Raw genomic sequence first — 25,899 nt, forward strand, 5'->3', positions numbered from 1 at the left:
GACGGTCATTGGATATTAATTTTACTGCAAGCCAGTACAAATACATGTCAAATACATATGTTTAAAAGAACTAAAAATATAAAATTGGATTAAAAACATGGCTAACCAAATCCCCCCTCTGGAATAAACCCCAAATGATAATAGATAAAATTCGATAACATGTGGTCGTCACAGGTGTTAAATTCCTCAAAGGTCCCAACAATTAGGCATTCACCGTACAGAAAAGATCAAGTGATTATGTGGCTGGAGGTATATTAGACAGTCAGTGGATAACAATTTTACTGCAGGCCAGTGGAGTACAGGCCTCAAACATTAGGCATTCACCGGACAGAAAAGATCAAGTGATTATGTGGCGGGAGGTATTTTAGACAGTCATTGGATATTGATTTTACTGCAGGCCAGTGGAGTACAGGGGCCAAACATTAGGCATTCACTGCACAGAAAAGAACAAGTAATTTTGTGGCTGGAGGTACATTAGGCGGTCACCGTATAACAATTTTACTGTTGGCAAGTTAGATTACAGGCCCCAAAAATTATGCATTTATCGTATAGAAAAGATCAAGTGATTATGTGGCTGGAGGTATATTAGACAGTTATTGGATAACAATTATATTGCAGGTCAGTACATATACATGCCAAATACATTAAAAGAACTAAAAAATATATAATATAAAATAGGATTAAAAACATGGCTAACGAAATACCCCCTCTTGAATAAGCCCCAAATGATAATAGGTGAAATTCGATAACACGTGATGGTTACGGGTGTTAAATTCCTCTGAGGCCCCAACAATTAGGCATTCACTGTACAGAAAAGATGATTATGTGGCTGGAGGTACATTAGGCGGTCACCGTCTAACAATTTTACTATTGGCCACTTAGATTACAGGCCCCAAAAATTATGCATTCACCGTAAAGAAAAGATCGAGTGATTATGTGGGTGGAGTTATATTACACGGTCATTGGATATCAATTTTACTGCAGGCAAGTGGAGTACAGGCCCCAAACATTTTCACCGGACAGAAAAGATCAAGTATTTATGTGGCTGGAGGTATATTAGACGGTCATTGGATAACAATTATACTGCAGGCCAGTACAAATACATGTCAAATACATTAAAAGAACTAAAAATATATAATTGGATTAAAAATTTGGCGAACGAAATCCCCACTCTTGAATAAACCCCAAATGATAATAGGTGAAATTCGATAACAAGTGATGGTCACGGGTGTTGAATTCCTCTGAGGCCCCAACAATTAGGCATTTACTGTACAGAAAAGATCAAATGATTATGTGGCTGGCGGTATATTAGACGGTCATTGAATATCAATTTTACTGCAGGCCAGTGAAGTACAGGCCCCAAACATTAGGCATTCACTGTACAGAAAAGAACAAGTGATTATGTAGCTGGAGGTACATTAGGTGGTCACCGTATAACAATTTTACTGTTGGCCAGCTAGATTACAGGCCACAAAAATTATGCATTCAGCATACAGAAAAGATAAAGTTAATATGTGGCTGGACATATATTAGCCGGTCATTGAATAACAATTTTACTGCAGGCCAGTAGAGTACAGGCCTCAAACATTAGGCATTCACCGGACAGAAAAGATCAAGTGATTACGTGGTTGGAGGTATTTTAGACAGTCAATGGATATGAATTTTACTGCAGGCCAGTGGAGTACAGGCCCCAAACATTAGGCATTCACCGTACAGAAAAGAACAAGTGATTATGTGGCTGGAGGTACATTAGGCGGTCACCGTACAACAATTTTACTGCAGGCCAGTGGAGTACAGGCCCCAAAAATTATGCATTCACCGTACAGAAAAGATCAAGTGATTATGTGGCTGGAGGTATATTAGACGGTCATTGGATATCAATTTTACTGCAGGCCAGTGAAATACAGGCCCAAAACATAAGGCATTCACCGGACAGAAAACATCAAGTGATTATATGGCTGGAGGTACAGTATATTAGATGGACATTGGATAACAATTTTACTGTAGGCCAGTACAAATACATATGTTTAAAATAACTAAAAATATTAAATTGGATTAAAAACATGGGTAACGGAATCCCCACTCTTGAATAAACCCCAAATGATAATAGGTGAAATTCGGCAACACGTGGCCGTCACAGGTGTTGAATTCCTCTGAGGCCACAACAATTAGGCATTCACTGTACAGAAAAGATCAAGTAATTATGCTGCTGGAGTTATATTAGAGGGTCATTGGATATCAATTTTACTGCAGGCCAGTGAAGTATAAGCCCCAAACATTAGGCATTCACCGGACAGAAAAGGCCTTTTATGCCGCTGTATTTACATAAGACAGGGGCCATTCTTTGTTCTGGGTCGTGGCGGATATATGTGGGCTGGCATGAGGAAATTCAATTAAACGTGGTCGTCACAGGTGTTGAATTCCGAGATCCATGCCTCATTCATTTTTAGAAATGTGAGGTAGTCAACACTGTAGTGAGCTAGGCGAGTGCACTTATCGGTCACGATCCAACTGCTGCGCTGAACGTCCTTTCGGACAGGACACTCGATGAGGGGCAAGCCAAGAGTTCCATGGCTAATTGCGCCAGCTCTGGCCACATGTCAAGCCTGCACACCCAGTAGTCCAGGGGTTCCTTGTTTCTCAGAGCGTCCACATCAGCCATTCAGACACCTGTAGGTCTAGGCATTCCCTGAGACTGGATCCCGAGTGCTGGGTTGGCTGCAAGAATGATCTCATAGCCGAAGTGACCAACATATCTTCAAACCGCCCTCTTCTTGCAGGCGCGTTAGGATTGGTACTTGCAACTGTTTCTCTGTAGGTGGAAATTCCTCTGCCAGTGCCCACAACAGCAGAGTGCAGCATCTCTAGCAGCAAGGCCTGGAAATGCTGCATTCTGACAGCCCTCTGTGATGCTGGTAACATGTCTGCCATTTTGTGTTTGTACCGGGGGTCTAAGTACGTTGCCAACCAGTACTGGTCCTTTCCCTTTATGCTTTTTATACGGGGGTCCCTCTTCAAACACTGGAGCATGAAGGCCCCCATTTGCACTAAATTGGAAGTGGTGGAGTGGCCTGGCTCCTGCTCATCGCCCAGGAGAATATCGTCCTCAGTCTTCTCCCCCCATCCACAGACAACACCAGGGATCCCAGAAAAGTTTAAAGCCTGCTCTTCTTGCTCCTCCTCCTCCTCCCAGACACTATCCTCTTCTGACTCCTCTTCAGACTCCTGCAGACTTGTCTCAGATGGAGTAACCCCCCCTGGGAATTCATACTGCATTGCGACTTCCTCATCTTTCTGCTCCTCGACGGTCTGATGAATGACGCAACGAAATGCACACTCCAGAAAGAATGTGTAAGGTACGATGTCACTGATGGTGCCCTGGCTGCGTCTGACCAGTTTGGTGATCTCATCAAATGGCCGCAGAATTCTGCGTGCATCGCGCATGAGCGGCCACTGACGTGGTGAATAGAAACCAAGCTCCCCAGTACCTGTCCTGCTGCAGAGTTTGTACAGGTAGTCGTTAACTACATGTTGCTGCTGGAGCAGCCTATCAAGCATATAAAAGGTGGAGTTCCAGCGCGTCGGGCTGTTACAAATCAGATGTCTGACGGGCAGGTGGTGTCGCCACTTAACTTCAGCAAGGCAAGCCATGCCCGTGTAAGATCTTCTAAAATGGTCAGAGATCTTCCTAGCCTGCCTCATGACGTCCTGGACCCTGGGGTATTTGACAACGAATCGCTGCACAACTAAGTTCAGGACGTGTGTTACTTTGTCCTGTTTCAGCGCGCTCAGCAGATTGGCACCGTTGTCACACACCACTTTACCAACTGTCAAATTGAGCGGGGTTAGCCACTGATCGGCCTGTGACCGCTGAGCTGAAAGCAGTGCAGAACAGGTGTGGCTCTTGGCTTCCAGGCACAACAGCCGCAGCACAGTATGGCAACGTCTCACCTGGCAGGTCGAATAGGTTCTGGGGAGCTTGGGGGTGCAGCGGAAGAGGCAGTAGCAGTGAAAAAGGAGGAGTCAGCCAAGGAGATGGTGGAGGATGGAGCAGGAGGAGGAGAAAAAGAGGCAGGCCTGCATGCAATCCGTGGCGGGAACACTAAATCCACACAGGTGCCACAGGTTGCATGCTTGACAGCCCTCAAAAGGTTCACCCAGTGGGCAGTAAAAGTTTTTTACCTTCCCTGCCAGTGTTTGCTAGACCACGTGTCTGTGGTCACATGTATCTTGGGACCGACACTGTGTGCCAGAGATACATTCACTTGCCACTGAACGTGGCCATATAGCTCTGGGATGCCCTTCTGGAAGAAATATTTCCTTCCAGGGACCTTCCATTGTGGTGTGCCAATGGGCAAAAATTTTCCAAAGGCCTCCGTGTCCACCAGTTTATATAGCAGTAGTTGTCGGGCCATCAGTTCCGACAAGCCAGCGGTCAGCCATTGGGAAAGACTGTTATCCAGCGTCATCAACTTTTCGAACATTTGGGCCACAGAAGCCTGCCTTTTGCCAGATGAACGCGGCCACCGCACGGTGGAAGGTGGAGTGGAGAACAAATGGGAGGAGAAGGAGAAGAGGCAGGACGTTGAGCACCGGGAGTGTGGCTTTGAGGGGTTTGACAGTGTGGCTCCAACTGGGCTTGGTGATGGGAGGCCAGGTGCCTTCTTAAGGCGATCATCCCTAGGTGAGTGTTGGGCTTACCACGACTTATGCTTTGACAGCACAGGCTGCAGATGGCAACACTATTGTCAGCAGCTGACACATTAAATAAAGCCCACACTGCGGAGCAATGTTCTGGCGTCCTGGAAGCGCCAAATGTGATCGTGCATGGTGGATGGCTTGCTCCAGATACATTTGCAGTCTGCTTTTTGCCTCCTGTGCACTGCAAGTTATGCCTGCTTCTCTTCCTTCTACCCCCTATCTGCTGCTCTGTCTCTCCCTCTGAACTCCCCTCCTCTTCCTCTCTTGTAGGCACGCACATGACATCCATCGACACGTCATCATCACCACTGACATTAGAGATCTCGGGGTAGGCAGCAACAGCGGGGACCTCCGTCCTTGGGCTGATCTGTGTACTGTCGTCAGACTGCTGGGTGGCGGCCATTGCTATCTCCTCTTCCTGATCCGATGCCAAGAATGGCTGCGCATTGGTAAGGTCTGGGAATGAATGGGAAAATAATTCTTCTCGCTCGAGTGGAGGGGCTATCGTGGTGTGGTGGTGTCTTTGGGGGTGCACACAGCAGAGAATGAGGAGGGTGCAGAAATAGAGGATGAGGAGGTTGCAGAAGCGGGAGGCTGAGTGAGCCACTCAAGCAACTCTGGTGCGTCCTTTGACGTAATCGCATGCGCCTTCTCCAACTTCCTACTTAGGCTCCGACCTGGTGCACCTGCCCGACCCCTACCACCCCTGCGGAATTGCCTGCTTCTTCCTTTTCCTGTCATTTTCAAAATGACCCTGTGACAAAGTCCCTATAGAAGAGAAGTATTTGTGGAAGCAGGTATATTGAAGGACTCAATCAATATTTGGTGGAAGCCGGTATATCAATCCCCTCTATCAGTATTTTATGTAAACAGGTATATAGAACCCCTTATTGAGTATTTGCTGGAAGCTGGTATATTAAACCCCTAAATCAATATCTGGTGGAAGCTGGTGTATCGCAGGCCTCAATCAATATTTGGCAGAAGCCTGTATATCAATCCCCTCTATCTGTATTTTGTGTAAACAGGTATATAGAACCCCTTAATGAGTATTTGCTGGAAGCTGGTATATCAAATCCCTTAATCAGTATTTTGTGGCAGCAGGTATATCGCATCCCTTAATCAGTTTTTTGGGGGGCAACAGGTATATCACACCAATTGCAATTAGTTATTCCAATAGGATTTGTCCCTCTATCTAGCTGCAGTATCTCAGCAGAACCGCACACAACTGCTTCCATATACAAATGCACTATAATATACTTTCTATGTTAGAAGGTATATTATAGGTACATCACACCCCTCAATCAGTTTTATTTTTTTGGAGGGCAACAGTGGCGTTGCAAGGGGGGTGCGGACCGCATCGGGTGACACCAGTAGGGCCGGCAACTTGCACACTTCTCATTTACGAATCCCAGGCATAGTCATCTCAGGAGAGGATGTGTCTGGGATTCGAACCCACGACCTTCTATCTTTGTATTTCAGAAAAGTTTCTGCTGGGATTCGAACCTATGAACCTATGACCTTCTGTATCAGAGGCAAAGCATTTACCCACACAGCCATGAGAGCTGCAATAATTCTGACTGAAAAAATATGAGACTTCTACTGTTATAGCTGGCTAAGTGTACATCATATATAGAGATATAGCAGAGCTGAGCGTGCTGGGACAGCTGTCATGTGTATAGATGTACACTTAGCCAGCTATAACAGTAGAAATCTCATATTTTTACAGTCAGAGGCATTGCACTTCTGATGTCCATGTGGTTAGGTGCTTTGCCTCTGATACAGAAGGTTGTGGGTTCGAAACCCATATATGGACATACAGGGCGGGACACAGGAAGGAGGCTGCATCGCATCGCTTACATGGAGGTAAGTATAAGTGTTTTTTTTATTTTTTTTTAATACCCGACTGTTGCTGCTATGGGGGGAGCGGGAGGCACTTGATACTGGCACATGGGGGAGGAGGGTTGGCACTGATACTGGCACATGGGGGTGGAGGGGTTTGGCACTATGATACTGGCACATGGGGGTGGAGGGGTTGGCACTATAATACTGGCACATGGGGGGGAAGGAGAGAGGCACCTGATACTGGCAAATGGGGGGGTTGGCACCTGATGCTGGCAAATGGGGGGAGGGGGGTTGGCACCTGATACTGGCTACTGGCACTTTTGGGGGGGGGGGGTGGCACTATGATACTGGGACATGGGGGGAGGAGAGAGGCACTTGATACTGGCACATGGGGGGGAGGAGAGAGGCACTTGATACTGGCACTTTTTTTTGGGGGGGGGAGATGGCACTCAATACTGGCACATGGGGGGAGGAGAGAGGCACTTGATACTGGCACTTTTTTTGGGGGGAGGAGAGAGGCACTCAATACTGGCACATAGGGGGGAGATGGAACTATGATACTGGCACATGGGGGGGAGAGGCACTTGATACTGATACATGGGGGGGTTTGGCACTATGATACTGGCACATGGTGGGTGGGAAGGAGAGAGGCACTTGATACTGGCACATTGGGGGGGTGGCACTATGATACTGGGACATGTGGGGGGGGGGGAGAGAGGCACTTGATACTGGCACATGATGGGGGCATCTATGGGGACACTTACTGGCACATTATTGGGGGGCATTATGGGGGACACTAGGCCGGCAGCCTATCAGAGGCTGGACACTGAGGGCATCTACTGGGGCACTATATATGGGGCATTTTATACATGTACATTATGGGGGGCACTAGCAGGAAGGGGGGAGAGGAGCACTATGTGGGAATTTACTGGGGGCACTATATAGGGGTATTTTATACTGGCACATTATGGGGGCACTATGGGGACATTAGCTCAACTGGGGGGCATTACAAGGGGGTATTCTTTGCACTGTCACATTATAAGGAGAATTATTTCTACTAGGGGGGGCATTATGGTGGGCTTTATTACTCCCCCATGGTATGACCCCTAGTAGCAGCACCAGCCTCTCCCTGCTCTGCTATCCCTCTGCCCCTTCTCCAAATCCTTATTATGAAATCTTTCTCATTAGGATAAAACACATCAGCAGCTCCACCGAGTTCCCGGCCAAAGTGTGGAAGTGGCGTCCGAGATCCCCAAGGGCCAAGCCAAGTAATTGTAAGTTTTCATGTGGAGTATGTTTGTTATACACATATAACATACACTGTGCCCCACAATATACAGTATACCGCTACACTGTGCCACACAATATACAGTATACCGCTACACTGTGTAGTCTGTTCTATAAGCACCATTGTTTAGTGCCCCTCCCGAGACCAGGCTCTGACTGCTCGGGGAGGTCTGCTGAGCTAACGGATGCCCCCTATGGCAGTAGCACCACCATAGCCCCATATATGGCAAAAAAATTATTGCTTCAGGGAGGGGGGGGGGGGGGGTGACACAATTTTCTACCGCGTCGGGTGACACCAGACCTAGCAACGCCACTGTATCACATCAGTTTCAATGATCTAGCTGTGGTATCTCAGCATAACCGCACACAACTGCTGCACAATACAAATGCACTATAATATACTTTCCATGTTAGAAGGTATATTATAGGTATATCACACCCCTCAATCCGTTTTTTTGGGGAGGCAGGTATATCACCCCAGTTGCAATTACTTATTCCAATAGCGTTTGTCCCTCTATCTAGCTGCGGTATCTCAGCAGAACTGCACACAACTACTGCACAATACAAATGCACTATAATATACTTTCTATTTTAGAAAGTATAAGTATATTACACCCCTCACTAAGTCACACCTATCGATAGCACACCTATACCAGTCCTTAAAAGGACATTTGCGGCCCTATTAGCTAGCGTTTGGTGTCCCTAACAGTCTGTCCCTGCTCCACACAGCAACCTCTCCCTACACTGGCAAAAGACTGAATGTAAAATGTCTGCCAAATCGGGGCTATTTATAGGGTTGGGGGTATGTCCATGTGCTGAAACGTCTCAATTGTCTGTCCTGTCCCACCTGATGGATGTGTCATCGGTCACAGTTCGACACAATGCAAAAGAATATGGCGCCAGCGGACATCGCAATATGTTCACTTGTTCAACGAGCAAAGCTTGCCCCAAAATGACCGCCGGGTGAACCGCAAGGCCACCTCTAATCCAGACTAGTGTATTTCTTTTTCAGGAATTACTTTTGATTGCCTATACAGACCTTTTAACCTACTGATTAATTGGTCGACTAATAGGACAATTACTTTTCCACTCAGGGTCAGTTACTGTTGGATAACTTTGTTGCTTCAATAAATGATGAAAACAGAGTGCACATATGAGTTTTTAGTCTTTTGTTATGCAAAATATCTTAATTAAAGGGGTTTTATATTCATCTGTAGGAAACTGCTTCCATGGTGGTTAGTGGGCAGGCATCTCCATCTCTAAGTAGTTCCATCCTGTCCTGCATATGTACTGTAGATTAAATGAGCTTGGAGGGATTGCTGTTCAGCACCAAGCAGGAAAAAATAGACAACAGTGCATGCATGTCTATTCGCTGCCTGCAGTAGGAAGTGAACGCAGCTACTGGGACTCAACACAAAATTAGGGGAGCGCTATCACTGCCACCAATGTAAGTTTTATCCGGACATATATATATGGTTATGTATTTATATTGCAAACTGACTCATTAGGACATATTCTTTCCATTTATACATAATGAGGAACATTTATCAAATCTGCTACTGCAGTTTTGTGTTGTAAAAAGGTCACAAGATGTCTCATCTAACTTGCAGGATGACAGGCCGAACTGGATGGACAAATGTCTTTTTTCGGCCTTATGTACTATGTTACTATGAAATTTTACTTTTTAAAATCCAGCCCAAAAACATATCTCTAAATGCTGTTAGCAACAGCTAGGACACTAAGGCCCCATAACCCTGTTCAGGAAGTAAAATAAAAAATCGACAATGAGAAAATTCAGGAAGGACCTAATACTTTTGCACAGAACTGTATTCATTGGCACATCCATCTGTATGTTGCATCAGAACCAAATTACATCTGCAGTCTAGATTTTGGTATGTACGTGCATTCCATGAGCATCTGCATACCATATCTAATCTGGAAGATGATTATCTAAACATACTAAGTGGCAAATAGCATATACAGTACATCTTCATGGAAAAAAGAAAGAGACATCAAGATCAATACATTTTTGTAAAAAATATATAGAAATCTTTGCAAGAGGGAGGCAAAATAAATATAATGAACAGCAGTAGAATAGTACAACGTCAGAAAACAAATCAACAGATCTAATCAAGTTAATGAATACCAGATTGTCTAATGGTAAATATGCGGTCAGAGTCGAGGGCTCGAGTCTGCTCAACACTGTGTATAGGAAGAAGGGTGTCATTTAGTAGCTGGGGGCAGAGAGAGTCAGAGGCTCACGAATATTGGGACTCCCGAGCTCTAGCAGTATATTGAGCACACTACAGCGCTTGGCTCACACTAGAGCTGCTCCTTACTATGACAATACAAGTCAAGTTAGTGACCCAACGTTTCTATCAGGGTCCCTGTCACCGGCTTATACGGACCTAGATAGATAGAGTAGCATAAAATTGTTGAAAGGTTCCCTATAAACACTGAGTCTGCAGTGATAGTCTTTCATCTGATTGCTATCTAATGTGTGCAGCCAGCAATACTCAATTCTCAATACATTCTAATGGTTTGATCCCATTTCCATCATTGGCCTTATTGTGGAGAAATTAGGCTGTTTTTTTTATGCTAATGAGCCTCTGGGTGCAACAAGAGTGGTGCCGTTGCACCTCATGGTACCTTGACCCTTTTCCTTCCCGGCTGTGCCCCCACCACTTTGACCAACAGGACCTGGCCCTTTATTGCTTGTTCGCTTCACTGTTTGGCACAGGTACAGTACAGAAGATCGCCAGCCAATGGACGCTGTACTGTGCCTGTGCAGAACAACAAATCGAACGCGCACTCACAAGGCTTCAGGGCCAGGCATCAGTATGACTTCGGTGCCTGACCCTGTCAGTCAAAGTGGTGGGGGCACGTCCGGGAAGGAAAAGGAATGGAGCCTGTGAGGTGCAACGGCACCGCCCTCGTTGCACCCAAGGGCTAATTAGCATTAAATAAAAAGCCCAATTTCTACACAATCGGGCCACCGATAGGAAAGAGGACAAACATCTTTAGAATGTATGACGTCAGCTCAGCTGAATGCAACAAGACAGATTTGTACATAGGATTACACTCATATCTAATTGGTAATGAAAAACAATTGCTCCACATGTACTATGTATGGCTATTTTGCCTTACTATATGTTATGTTGTAAACAGACATGTTCTACTTGATATTGGAAGTTAATGGATATAAGCACTTTGGCTTCAAAATCTTCGAAATCTAAATGCAATTGTTTCAATAATGTTTGGCTTGTATAAAAAATGATTACAGTATTGAAATAAGAAACCTTAAAGTTAGCTTACAGGAGTATTCCAATTAAAAAGTATATTTTCGAGAGGTGGGGTTCTGACTACTAGAAACTGTCTGAAACGCTCAACTCCTGTTCTTGTAACGTATGGAAGCCCCAGGGTTAGGGTACTTTCACACTAGCGTTTTTCTTTTCCGGCATAGAAGTTCCATCCTAGGGGCTCAATACCGGAAAAGAACTGATCAGTTTTATCCTAATGCATTCTGAATGGAGAGCAATCCGTTAAGGATTGATCAGGATGTCTTCAGTTCAGTCTTTTTGACTGATTAGGACATAGATAAAGCCACAGCATGCTACGGTTTTATCTCCGGCCAAAAAAACTGAACACTTGCCGAATGCTGTATCCGGCATTTTTTCCCATAGGAATGTATTAGTGCCGTATCCGGCATTCAAAATACCAGAATGCACAGACCGGGGAAAAAATTGAAAAAAATAAATGCTGAATCCGTTTTTCTGGATGACACTGGAAGGACGGATCCGGCATTTCAATGCATTTGTAAGACGGATCATACAATACAACAATACAATAGTGTTAGGTTTAGTAACCAGATGATTAATCTGTTGATCCAAATACAGTAATTTCCCCTTGAACTATAACATCTCATAAAAAATGAGGTCTTACCTACAAGCTGGTAGAGTTTCATGATTTAAGTATTCATTCAGAATTTTGGCTATTGCAGTCAGGCTGTTACTCATTCTGTACATGTCTCTGCCTTGAATGCCTAGAATTTCATTAAATATGCTTGTAATGTTCCTAATTTCCATCAGGAGAATGTGATGAAATGAATGCTCCATGTTATTCAATTGATTCACCAAATACGTCAAACATGTTTTTGCCATCATCTGCAAATAAAAAATAATTTATGCAACAAATACACAATAACTGCTTAATATTAGCAAATATAAAGACTTTGAGGCAAAGTTTATATTAGTTTGAAGTCTGTCTAAAAGCAGTAATGGAAACCAGCAAATGTACCCATTATGCAGATTTACAAATCAAGCACACAGCAGTAGTATGGCTTAGTTTTGTCCACCTGATTGGCAGCACAGGTGTCATACAGATTCTGTGCACCGCCATAAAGGCTCCATGCACACATGCTTACATTGTAATGTTGAAAACAGAATTACACTTCAAGGGACCATAGACTGGACTACAACTTGTCCCATACAACTTGTGACCCTATTATTTGTTTTAGATACTGCATGTTTTACCATATTTTACAGTGCTTTAAAGAGGTTGTCCAACAGTTTTTTTAAAAAATCTTCAGGGAAGCAGGCAGGCTAATAAAACAATGGTATGAACTACACGTGACCGCAGTGATTGGCTGAGTGGTCATGTGAACGATGGGTGTGATGTCATCACTTCGGTTTCAATAGACACCAGACCTGCAGCGCTGGAACGGAAGGACCTGGAGAAGGTGATTGATGCTCTTTACTGTGTTTTATAAGACCGTTTATGCTTCTCTGTAGATTTTAAAAACTGTCGCGCAACCCTTTAGTACACTAATTGATTGGTATGTTATTACGAATGATTGCTTTGTTATTTCTTCATTGACTAGTCATCATCTCATGTTATAAGTGAGAAGACCGGCACTTCGCAGAGTTGTAAATGAAAGGTACCGTATGATTTATTGGTCACATATTATAATGGCATAGTGACACGTTTCAGCACTAATGTGCTTTCATCAGACTGCAAATGAACATCTTACTTACCGGCTTTTTATACATAAATTAAATACAAAGGAACTGACATCATCAGAAAAGCTCCTCCCCCTCATTAACAAAAGATCATTGTAACATCGAAATTTTCTAATTTAACGTATTACAGTATTCAGTAAATCAATCCCACTCTATATCTATATACAATGTGTCCTGCTGCATAGGAAGCAGGACACATTGTATTCACGATTGAGACCCCTGGGTTCCATCGTTTGATAACGATGGATCCAGTAAGCCTCTCTTTTCAATAATAATTTATTTCTGTCGCCCCCTCGACGAGGTAGCAATACCCCCTCAATAATCTGATACCTTAACTGCGAGATATTATGTTTTTGTTCATGAAAATGAAAACATAATATCTCGCAGTTAAGGTATCAGATTATTAAGGGGGTATCGCTACCTTGTCGAGGGGGCGACAGAAATAAATTATTATTGAAAAGAGAGGCTTACTGGATCCATCGTTTACAAACGATGGAACCCAGGGGTCTCAATCGTGAATACAATGTGTCCTGCTTCCTACACTGCCTTACAAATTTTTATAAATATATTTTCCTTTTTCCTCAGCGTGATTAATTACCGAAAATTTGGATTATTTTCGATTGAAAATCTTCGAAGATATAGAGTGGGATTGATTTACTGAATATTGTAATACATTCGATTAGAAAATTTCGATGTTACAATGATCTTTTGTTAATGAGGGGGAGGAGCTTTTCTGATTATGTCAGTTCCTTTGTATTTCATTTATGTATAAAAAGCCTGTAAGTAAGATGTTCATTTGCAGTCTGATGAAAGCACATTAGTACTGAAACGCGTCACTATGCCATTATAATATGTGACCAATAAATCATACCTTTGATTTACAACGCTGCGAAGTGCCGGTCTTCTCACTTATAACGTTTGATTGGACGCCATTCCACGGACACGTGCACCGCTAACTCCAGAAGGTAGTGCCGCCCTGCTTTCTACAAGGAAATAATGGAAGCCTACAATGTGAAGGCAGGATTAAACCTCCAAACAAATATTTAAGACCCCTATAAAAAGAACAGCTGGAAGCTTTAGCCAATAAGGCAGAAAGAACAAATATTGCAGTAACTGTGGTGCGTGCATACAGTAGTTTAGATAATGTGACTACTCCATCAGAGGTGAATAAACAGTAAATTAACAGATGATGTGAGAATCCTTTCACATTTCTGAAACAGAGTGGGAAAACACTACTCGTCAAAATTATTTAAAGGGGTTTTCCGGTACCCTTATTGAATGTTGAAAATTGGTAAAACCTACCTAAAGTCCCATGGAGATGTGCACCAAATACTTTTTTTTTATACTTTTTTTTTATACTTTTTTAGCCATCCTCTCACCATTCCAGATGTCATCACCACAAATCCAATTGTTTAAAACCCTAAAAAACTAGGTTCACATGTTTTTGGTGCTGGCAGCCGATTCAACACTGCTTCTCCTGCGAGACTTCCAACCAGCAATGTACATGACATAATATCTCCTGTACATTGCCCAGGCCAGAAGCAAAGCTACAAAACGAGGCCCAAGGCATCAGATGAAGTTAAGAAAACACCATTAGGAGCATCATGTGACTGGCGCAGAGACCATGGAAATGATGGCACTGCTGAACAGTGAGAATATTACTAAAATTGCAAGGTGATTCTTTAAAATTTTCCTAGAGAACCCCTTTAAGATTGTGGAGCTTTACTGGAGATTGATACTGTCCAAATACATGTGGAAATAAGGCATTATAAGACAGTGGTGATCCTCAACCAATGACTTGAGTTGAGAGCCTCTGCTGTGTGTCTTGTCATAGACCATATGCCGTTGTTCTAATATGGAATCCACAACTATAAAAATAGCCTATGGCCAGGATAGAGTCAGTTACAAGGTATAAAAGGTTTGGACCTCTGTACTGAATCATTATGTATTATGTAGCCTGAGAACCTGGACAGGAAATAAAAAAGTAGAGTTCATGTTGGCATGAGGGTCATGGAAATGAGGAAGGAGACAATCACAACCAAGCACCACACCCTTCCATTCTAGGTGAGAACAAAGTTGCAGATATATCAACTAAAATCAGAAAAGAGACCTTTATTTGCACTGCAGCTCTTTAAAAAAATACATATGCAAAGTATAGCAAATCTACCACTATATACAGGGTCCTCGTTTACTAAGCAATATTTATTTAGTTTTTGCAAATCTTCAGGATCCTGGATAACAGCTAAAGTGAACTAACGAAAAGATTATGCAATAGTTGGATGTCTTTGAAAAGAAACATCTTACGGTTTTACATCCTTTATCAGCAGAGAACAAGTCACAGGCTTCAATGAGCTTATTCATTGCTTATCACAGCCGTCTGGTCCTGGCCCAGATACTCTGCAGTAGCATGTAGTCACACACATTGACTCTGCTTTTGGACACTGACCAGTGTTCATGCTTACTATGGCAGTGAATCAATTCACTCTGTGTTCATGGAGTCTAGATAACCAGACCAAATGTAAGTGTATTTTTAGAGGGTGGTGTGGATATATTTACTCTGATTCTTTTCAAAGAGATAATATAATCAAATCAATATTATGCCAAAGTTTTTAGTGCTAAATTCTGATTACAATATTTTAATCTAAGCTGACAAGCTACATGTTTTTTTGTCTGTTTCCACATAAATTCTGATAAATCTGCCGCACAGAGGCCAGTTCTGGTCTTTCTGGTTGTTGGTGACAAAGTGTCTCAGATGGAATATCTTTATTTGATTCCTTGAAAGAAGTAGGTGTATAAGGCTATTTTCACAGCAGCATTAGGAGACATTCAGCAGGCTGTTCTGGCATATATGCCAGGATTAGGTTGGGCAAAAAAACATGGCGTGCAGCAACTTTTGTCTGGCTGAATCCCAGAGTATGTGTAGGGAGTGGCCGAATCTCTGCCTGTTGCCATTATAGTCAATGGGTTCCGGCGGACAGGTGGCACTTTCCGACTATGCTGGATCCGGGGGACTCCAGCAGACTGTTCTGTCCTGGATCTGCCACATGCCTCTAACGCTGGTATGAAACAAGCCTTTGCTTATTTCAGCCTACAGAGTTATACCAAGGCTTTCCTGGGTTTTGTTTTTGTATTTATGCGTGTGGAGCTGTGTGAACATTTTTTGCAGGGCGATCTGTAGTCTTCAGTGATACCATTTTGGGGGGTGTACAGCTTTGAATATTTTTTAGAAAAATAATTTGTGGGAGGAGAAGCGACCGAAAAACGACGAATCAGCCATTTGGACTTTTTTCCGTTTTGCCATTTTCCGTATAGAATTACTTTTTTATATATTTATTTTTGTACTATAATGTTTATAAAATATTTTACAAGTTCAGGAACACAGTACAATACATTTAGATGCAAAGTACAACACAGTGTAACTGTAACCCAGAACCCCCACTAAAACCCTTCCACCCCAACCCTCCCTCCCTTATTCCCCTATCTCCTATGTCTCTCTAATTCTCACTAAGTTCATGTCGTCACATCTTTTAGTCTATCTGAAGTTTACCTAATGAGTTTGCGGTTTTCCTCTTTAAGTACCATTCTGTGGATGTAAACGGCCTCATCAGACTGATTAACTCAGCACCTGAAAAAACTGTTCTAATAAAGGACTCCCATCTCCTAAAAAATATCTCTGTATATTTCCCTTTAAGCTGTTCCGCTTCGATTCTCTCCATATCAAAACAGAACTTCGTGTGTTTGGGGATGGAGCCAGTGCTGAAGGAGACAGCGTTTTGCTGTCAGTACTATAATATGAATCACTGGTGGAAATATCTTTCCATCTGGCACGGAGTGGAAAAGAACTAAGTCAGGAGTCAAAGGCAAAGATAAATTTAAGTATTTTTTTATGTGAGCTCTAACTACTTCCCAGAAAGCTATTGAGGCCGGGCAAGACCACAATCCGTGGCTCAAATTTGATCCTTATAGGTTGCATTTGGGACAGCCACTCAACCTATCTGGGGATTGGGTATTTGCAGAAAATTGGAATCCATAAATGTCTCTATGAATCATTCTAAAATGTGTTTCTCTCCAACCTTGGTTAATAATACCTTTTTTAATGGTATTCCATCCCGTTAGGATCACATGTTCAGTATCCAAGGAAGGAAAATCCTTTCTTTTCCCAGACCCATGTCCCATAACCTGATCAAAGTAGTTGTGACTAAATTCTACATTTAACATCACTACCCTAGATCTGAGAAAACTCATTAACTGAAGGTAAGCTAGCAAATTTTGGTCGCTTAATGTGTGGTACTTTCCTTTAATTTCAAAAAAAGAGAGGCACCTCTTGTCCTGATCATTCCAAAGATCTCGAAGCCATGTTATAGCATCGTAAGTCGGGTAAGGATAGGCCCTTCAATATACTTGGTAGCTGAAGTTTGCATAGCGCTATTCTGGGTCTACGATTCGCCCATATAAAAGAGTGGAACATGGATTCTAGAAGGTTGATATCTGAATGCTTCAATAGAATGGGGATATTTTGTAAAGGGTATAACAGTTTCAGTAGACAAATCATCTTTATAAGTTGTACTCTGCCCCCTAAGGACAAAGGATAATTCATCCAACGTTGTAAATCAGTCAGAATTTTTTTGATTATAGGTGGGAAATTCAGTAAATACAAAGACTCAAGTTTTCTCCCGATGTGGATGCCTAGATATTTTATTGATCTGGTGGCTATTTGAATTGGGACCTCCAATGGGACACTAGATGGCCTAGCGCCGTTATGCCTTAGGAACGAAATCTCTGACTTAGCAGCGTTCACCTTATAATCAGAGATGTTCCCAAAATCTGATAAGAGCTGAAACAGCGCCTTCAGATCTTTATGAGGATGTTCCAGGAAAACTAAAAGATCATCAGCATGTTTAAGTTCTAAATTTACTATTTTAATGCCCGCAATACTCTTGTCCAGAGTAAGTTTACGTGACATGGGTTCTAGTGCCAAGTTAAATATGAGAGGAGAGAGCAGGCAGCCTTGCCTGGTGCCCTTCCTCATGCTAAACGATTCTGATAGAAAACCCAGTGTATGAATTCTCACATGAGGATCGGCATATAGGGTCTGGAGATATTGCCAAAAAGGACCCACAAATCCCATAGAGTCCAGAACCGTATGCATCCATCCCCAGTCCACATTGTCAAAAGCTTTTTCCGCATCTATAGTAACTATGGCTGGGGATGGATGCATTTGTGGACGTAATTTAACCTCATCTAATAGTGTCAGAAATTAACATACATTGGTGACTGCCGACCTCCATTGTATGAAGCCCAGTTGTGCTGGCGAGATTAGTTTTGGCATTATAGCTGCTAATCTATCCGCTAGAATTTACAAAACTATTTTTAAATCTAAATTGATCAGCAAAATCGGCCGGTACGAGGAAGCCAAAGTTGGATCTTTCCCAGGTTTTGGAAGTATTTTGATATGAGCTGTGTTTGATTGGGATGGGATACCTCTTCCTTGCATATAACCTGTGTAAATTTGGGCTAAAGTTGGCACTATTTTAGGGGAGAGGATACGAAAGAACTCGCCAGAATAGCCATCAGGATCAGGAGCCTTGCCTAAGGTCAAGTTTTTAATACTAAATATGACGTCATCTGGGGTAATGGGAGCATTTATGTGATCTTTATCTTTGGCCGATAGCTTTGGCAACGGGACATCTTTTAGCCAGTCCTTACCATCGTATGGGTGTTCCGGGTTCCTTATAAAGGTCATAATGATACTCTCGTAGAACCGTGTTAATCTCTTTCGGGTGAGTTTTTGCAATTCCCCGATCATCTTTAATAAGCGATATATTTGTTGCTAATCTTTGTCCCCGTGCCAATCTTGCTAGTAATTTTCCCAACCTATTTTCATGTCTATATAACTTTGCCTCCAACTTAGATTGAGACATGAATTCCCATTTCTGGAGCCAGGATTTATACTCTCCTTTGGTCGCTCGCCATTGAGTTTGTAATAAAGGAGAGGGGTTATTTTGGAAACTTGTATAAGCTGATCTCAACCTGTCACTCAGTTCAAGTAATTTATTTTTAATGAACTTTTTCCTATTATACATGTACGCCATAATTCTCCCACACAAAACCACTTTCCCCGCATCCCAGAAACTCTGAATGTTCGGAGTGTCACCATTATCTTGTTTATAATCTAGCCACTACCCCCTGAGAAGATCTCTGAAGTTTTCATCTGAGATTAAGTTGGAAGGAAATCTCCATAAGAAGTAATCTCCTGTAGGGATGTTTTCTTGCAGGTGGATAGAAACTGGCACGTGGTCAGATATAACCATTTCCTCAATTTTTGGATCAAGGATCCTGCCCAACTCCCTATTGTTTATCAATATATAATCTAGGCGTGACCAAGAGGCATGAGTGTAAGAGAAGTGGGTATATTCTCTACCTTCAGGATTAATGGCACGTCACGGGTATGTTAACTTAGCATCATATAGCAGGTGGGATAATCTTACATCTTTTGTGCCCAGTTTCTGTATGTCAGTTCTCTCCCGTTTTCTATCTTTCTCCTGGCTTAGAACCGTGTTCATGCCCCCCCTATGATTTTAAGGGTGGCAGAATTATTGTTGATCCTGGACCCCAGAGAGTTAAAGAAGTCTACGTCATTTTCGTTCGGGCCATAGATGTTGTATATGCTGAGATCCCTCCCTGTTGAAGTGAGGTGCAGGTGATATATCCTCCCCAGTGTATAATAGTTGTGCTATAAGGGAGATTGCCCTTCAGCAGAGTAAGGACTCCAGCTTTTTTCCCATTTGCCGCCGATCCAAAGACTTCCCCCACCCACAGATGTTTCATTCTAAAAAAATACACGTCCGATAAATGTGTCTCCTGTAGGAGGGCAATATCGGCCTTCCGACGTTTTAAATGCCTTAAAATCATAATTCGCTTGTTGGGTGATCTTAGGCCCTTCACATTCCAGAAAATAATTTTCAGTGAGCTAGCCATTAAGGAAGATGGTTAATAGATTGAACCTACAGATTGGACTACAAGAACCCTGATGCAGGATAGAGAGAGCTCTGAACATGGCAGCTAACTGAACCTTAGACCTATCCCTCCTCTCCCATCCCATCTTAACTCCCCATAACCTATGTTCTCCATGGCAAGCGTAATGTCTTGCAACCCTATGGAGGATAACCTTAACTCTCAACCTAGATAGTCTGAATTCACTTTTTTCCAGCAAAAGGAACATCGCAAAAGATATAACATCAAACAAATCTTGCTCCAAAAGCTACCACAACTACTTTGAAATGTAACTAACAGCCTCTGGTAGACTGATATGTAATCCGCTCGTCCGGTTCACTCCTCACTGGAGGAAAATTAAGGGGTAACCTTGGTGAAAATGCGCCAACTTGGCAATTAGCCATCAACATAGCATGTTGATACAGTACTCGTTTCACTGTGGATATTGACACAATGTTACCAGCTTCAGCCATCATCTTCACACGGTCTTTTGTTTTGTTCTTTTTCGTTTGATATGCACTTGTCGGACCAAAGCACATTCATCTCTGGGACACAGAACCTGTCTCCTTCCTGAGCAGTTTGATGGCTGGACATTCCTATCTTGTTTGTACTTGCCTATAATTGTTTGTACAGATGAACGAGGCACCTTCAGGTATCTTGAAATTGCACCCAAGGTTGAGCCAGACTTGTGCAAGTCCACAATTCTCTTCCTGATATCTTGGCTGATTTCTTTTGACTTTCCCATGATGCTACACAAAGAAGCAGTGCGGAACGCACATGGGCCTGTGTCCATGTTTTGCAGATCCACAAAACACCACTTTCGTGTGAATGTAGCCTAAATGTGAAATTTCTAAATGTGCAATAAAACAAAAGCACTGCACATAACATTACAACTGGCTGACAGAGTTCTGTTACAGCTGCACTGGAAGGAATTAGGCATGGGCACATTTAAAAAAAATATTGTCTGATTTGATGTACTCCAGTTGCAGTTTCACATTCTGGGACACGGAGGTCTAAGGTAAGAGGAAATCCACAGAAGTCCTTGCATCTATCAAGCTTAATGTCTCCACTGCAGGCTGGTGTAATTGTAGAGGTATGTTTGTATATGTAGTGCCTATGATGTAAATCTCTTCACAGCTGTAGTTTCTCCATCTGTGTTTTGAGCAGGACAATGCCCCATATCACATAACCTTAAATATTTTTTCTTGAAATTCAACCAATAACATGCATCTCTACTGATAATGTCTTCCTCTGTTGTTCCTAAATTAACAGATCCAACCAAGTTCACAATTGTTGTCTAAACTCAAGATCTACTTGGCAGCGGACAAATCATGAAAGTTTTATACTACCTACTTGAACGTTAAAGAATAAAAAATGTATTAAAAATGTATTAACTGTTGTTCTAATGCTGCTTCGGTCACTTCTGTTCTCCACTTTCTGCTCCCAACTGGACACACAATATATGGCTAGAAATGTCTGCTCAGTCAGTGATTGGCAATTCCAGCTTTTTCATGTGCATGGTTTGGGACCAGGAAGTGGAGAACAGTGAGGAATAAAGCAACATCGGAAAGACAGAAGCAGTAGATAAGGTGCTTCAACATTAGGGAACAGTGGATCCTCTTGCAGTCAACATGTTTATGTACAGTGTAGGTTATAACGGCTTATTATAACAGGACATAGCCAGGTTCCTCTGCCAACCTTGATAGCTATACAGTACAGTCTGCTCAAGTATATTTGACATCATCATCAAGCTATACATATATGAAGTCATGCCATGAATAAATACGTTTTCTTATAAAGAACATTGTGCAGAAGAATTAGCATATAAGGTAAATGTCTAGTGATGCAAAGTCAGACATGACTGATTGAATTTAAGTTGCCTAGATACAATGACAATGACATGTCAAAGATAAATGAAACATAAATCAACAGTGTAAAATTAATAACCTGTATAACAGGGCTTGACAAATTTCCTTGGAATCTAGGAGCCAGCTAAAAAAGTTAGGAGCCAGGAGGAGCCGCGTCATAAAGCCCCCAGTAGATTCCCCCATAGTGCCCCCCCACACTTCTCCATAGAGCCCCCCAATAATACTGTATACCATGTTACATATGCAGTGTACATGTGCTGTATAGTATGGTATATGCAGTATACAGGACCATGATATATGTACAGTATATGACTGACATTCAGTGTACGTGCTGTATACTATGTTACATACGCAGTATACAGGACCATGGTATATGTACAGTATATGACTGACATTCAGTGTACGTGCTGTATACTATGTTACATATGCAGTATACAGGACCATGATATATGTACAGTATATAGGACTATGGCATACAGTGTACATGTGCTGACACCTCAGGCTCCTGCCTCACTTGGATGAGAGTAGTAGTAATTTGCACTGGAGGCGTGTAAGTTACCTGCAGGTGAACCTGAGAGCCACGAAGAGGGCGCAGGTCAGCGCTATGGCCCCCGCACAGCAGGTCAGGCCTCCGGCCCATCAGACACAGCAGCTGCTTAACGTGCTGCCAGGCCAGACTCTGCATTCCACTTATAGAGCACATGGGTGGCCCGAGCCCGCTGGGGGCAGGGCGGCGCTTCTCCTCATCACGTCTGTCACAGTGGACTTCCGCGGCGTACGCTCAGCCATGGGCAGGGAGCGTGTCCAAAGAGCAGCCGGGTATAGGGAACCTAAGGCACCGTCACACAGCTCTCCGCTCATCTCCACTCCTGTGCTGCCTCCGGACAGAACGGCGCTCCGCACCCATCGCCCAGGCACCTTTGAAAACGGGCTGACAAATACCCAAGCGCCAGGACTAAATTCCTGGTCGCCATGGCGACCTGGCGCCTGGGATTTGTCGAGCCCTGCTGTATAATATATCAGTAAATATGTGTCATTTTCTTACATTCAAATTAACAGCTGTGTGAAAAAGTGGTCAGTGCCTGTTGAGTCCTAGGTCAGGAAGTTCTTAAATATCAACTCATCACTTGAGAACAGGAGTCTGATATGGACCACATTTAGCACAGGTCAATACTTCCGCTTCTCAGGCTGCCAAGAGCAGCGTGTTTACAGTATTCCACTATTCCTCACTAGTAGAAAGCAGCTGAATAAACAGCAGATACTCTATGTGTCAACTGCATTGTCGATATGCTATTGTGCTGATGGGAATGTCATCACCATATATTAGTGTCTCTCTCAATGTATTCACTAACAACTAGAATATCAACTTGCAGACCTTGATCTTCTAGTTAGCTGTTTCCATTGAGCCGTCAGAGAGTATATTGTTACTCTCTGGATCGAATACAAAGTAATTACTTTGAGACATGACAGAAGTTTTACTTTCCAGTCAATTTAGATTTCAGTGATACTAAAGAAATTGCTCTACTTAAAGGGAATGTGTCATCAGAAATGACCTATTGTTTGAGTCAAGTTTTCATAATAAATTTTCCATGTCACTATCTATATAAAAAAAAATCTAAATATCCTGCAGGCTTAACACGGACCTCTATGCCTAATAGTAGGTGCCACTTTTCATCATTTGATATTACCTATATACAGATAACACAAGATCCACTGTTCACAATAGGCTATATTACAGCTTATCTATTCTTTCCTTATACAGTGACCTCTGCACACAGCATGCCTCAAAAACAAAAAAAATCTACAATCAGAAAATTAAACCATTAGAAAAAACCATATGTGTCACTATCTTGTTTAAACTGGGAGAAAAAATGTAGGTGGCACTTTAAGCTACAGTTATTTAAAGGAATTAGTTTCAAACTGATTTTGTATGTTGAATAGCTGTATTAGGCTCTATTCACACTTCTGTCATAGGCTCATTTGAAAGAAGAATAGCACATTATGCACCACCATTCTTCCAGTCAAAATAAAGAACATTGTTGCATATCACGATGGACTACATTATAAATCAATGGGGTTTGTCAGACACTGTTGGTGTCCATCATATGGTGGATTTACTATTCCTTTATTTTAGTATTTCTGTTCCTGTGATGAAAATTTAAGAAGAGCATAAAAAAGTCTCATGCAATGTCTATTCTAGTGTTGTACAAGTAGTTGTATGTAGTCATATTATATCTCCCTGCTATCTTTCATCGTATGACATATTACAGAGATGGTAGGAAGGAAACATATTGGTTCTGTGCTTATTTTTTGGCAAACAGGAAAAAAAGTTCATCAAGAGAATGCTAAGAGTGTGCAAAGCAGTAATCAAAGCAAAAAGTGGCTACTTTGAAGAACCTAGAATATGACACATTTTCAGTTGTTTCACACTTTTTTGTTATGTATATAATTCCACATGTGTTAATTCATAGTTTTGATGCCTTCAGTGTGAATCTACAATTTTCATAGTCATGAAAAAAAAAGAAAACTCTTTGAATGAGAAGGTGTGTCCAAACTTTTGGTCTGTACTGTATATATGTATATACATACATATATATTTTTATATATATATATATATATATTTTTTTTTTTTTTTTTTTTTTTTTTCCTGTTTGCCAAAAAATAAGCACAGAACTAATATGTTTCCTTCCTACCATCTCTGTAATATGTCATACGATGAAAGATAGCAGGGAGATATAATATGACTTTTTATATCCACTGTGTAAGAAGGTGTGCTACTCGCTACATTGTAACTCGCTACATTGTATCCTTCCAGGATTGAGCACGCCTGATTCCACGCCTGGTCCTGTTAACTTTTTACACTTACAGGTGATGATGATTCACAGTTTATTGTCACTTATGTATTTTGATTGTAATAACTATGAATATGTATATCTGGGTGTTTTGTATATACCGATTACGGCTTCACTTTTTGTTACCCTCCAGACAAGTCACATTTTTTTCTGATGATATGTACTGTATATTTTGTTTTTTGAATGTTCTAATAATTGTCACTTATGCAAGACAATTAGCCACGACTGCATAAATATCCACAGTCTTCACAATGTTGTATTGCTTGAAAATGGTCCCAGCAAGCGGACCGAAACGTCGCATAGGTGAATAAAGGGTCCCACTTTTTTCACTAAACGGAGTGCTGCGGTGTCATTCTTCTTTTTATATATATATATATATATATATATATACACACACACTCACCTAAAGAATTATTAGGAACACCATACTAATACGGTGTTGGACCCCCTTTTGCCTTCAGAACTGCCTTAATTCTACGTGGCATTGATTCAACAAGGTGCTGATAGCATTCTTTAGAAATGTTGGCTCATATTGATAGGATTGCATCTTGCAGTTGATGGAGATTTGAGGGATGCACATCCAGGGCGCAAAGCTCCCGTTCCACCACATCCCAAAGATGCTCTATTGGGTTGAGATCTGGTCCCTGTGGGGGCCATTTTAGTACAGTGAACTCATTGTCATGTTCAAGAAACCATTTTTCCAGTCTTCAACAGTCCAATTTTGGTGAGCTTGTGCAAATTGTAGCCTCTTTTTCCTATTTGTAGTGGAGATGAGTGGTACCCGGTGGGGTCTTCTGCTGTTGTAGCCCATCCGCCTCAAGGTTGTGCGTGTTGTGGCATCACAAATGCTTTGCTGCATACCTCGGTTGTAACGAGTGGTTATTTCAGTCAACGTTGCTCTTCTATCAGCTTGAATCAGTCAGCCCATTGTCCTCTGACCTCTAGCATCAACAAGGCATTTTCGCCCACAGGACTGCCGCATACTGGATGTTTTTCCCTTTTCACACCATTCTTTTAAACCCTAGAAATGGTTGTGCGTGAAAATGATGATTACACTTACCGGTAATCGGATTTTCCTGACCCCACGACAGCACCACTGAGAGATGGCTCCGCCTCCATGGACAGGAAACCTGTAGCATAAAAAAGGTGGAGCCACTCTCCCACCTCAGTGGGTTTACAGAGCATGAGAGGGACTCCCCTTTAGGTTAACACAATATATATATCCTTTTTTTTTTTTTTTTTTGCATCACACCACGTGAATTTTTTCACCAACCACCACCTTAGGGAGGGAATTAGACGGGTGCTGTCGTGGGGTCAGGAAAATCCGATTACCGGTAA

At 42.3% G+C, this 25,899-nt stretch overlaps 1 protein-coding gene across 1 annotated transcript in view; it reads right to left on the bottom strand.

Annotated features, from left to right (window-relative positions):
• Positions 1 to 25,899, bottom strand: part of VEPH1 (ventricular zone expressed PH domain containing 1) — a 529,573-nt gene that overhangs the window by 318,621 nt on the left and 185,053 nt on the right. Inside the window, exon 7 of the mRNA XM_044289371.1 lies at positions 11,773 to 11,993. Coding sequence (XP_044145306.1) covers positions 11,773 to 11,993 — 221 coding nt within the window. The remainder of the gene's footprint in view (positions 1 to 11,772; positions 11,994 to 25,899) is intronic.

The sequence above is a fragment of the Bufo gargarizans genome, chromosome 4 (assembly GCF_014858855.1).
Source record: "Bufo gargarizans isolate SCDJY-AF-19 chromosome 4, ASM1485885v1, whole genome shotgun sequence".
Classification (NCBI taxonomy): domain Eukaryota; kingdom Metazoa; phylum Chordata; class Amphibia; order Anura; family Bufonidae; genus Bufo; species Bufo gargarizans.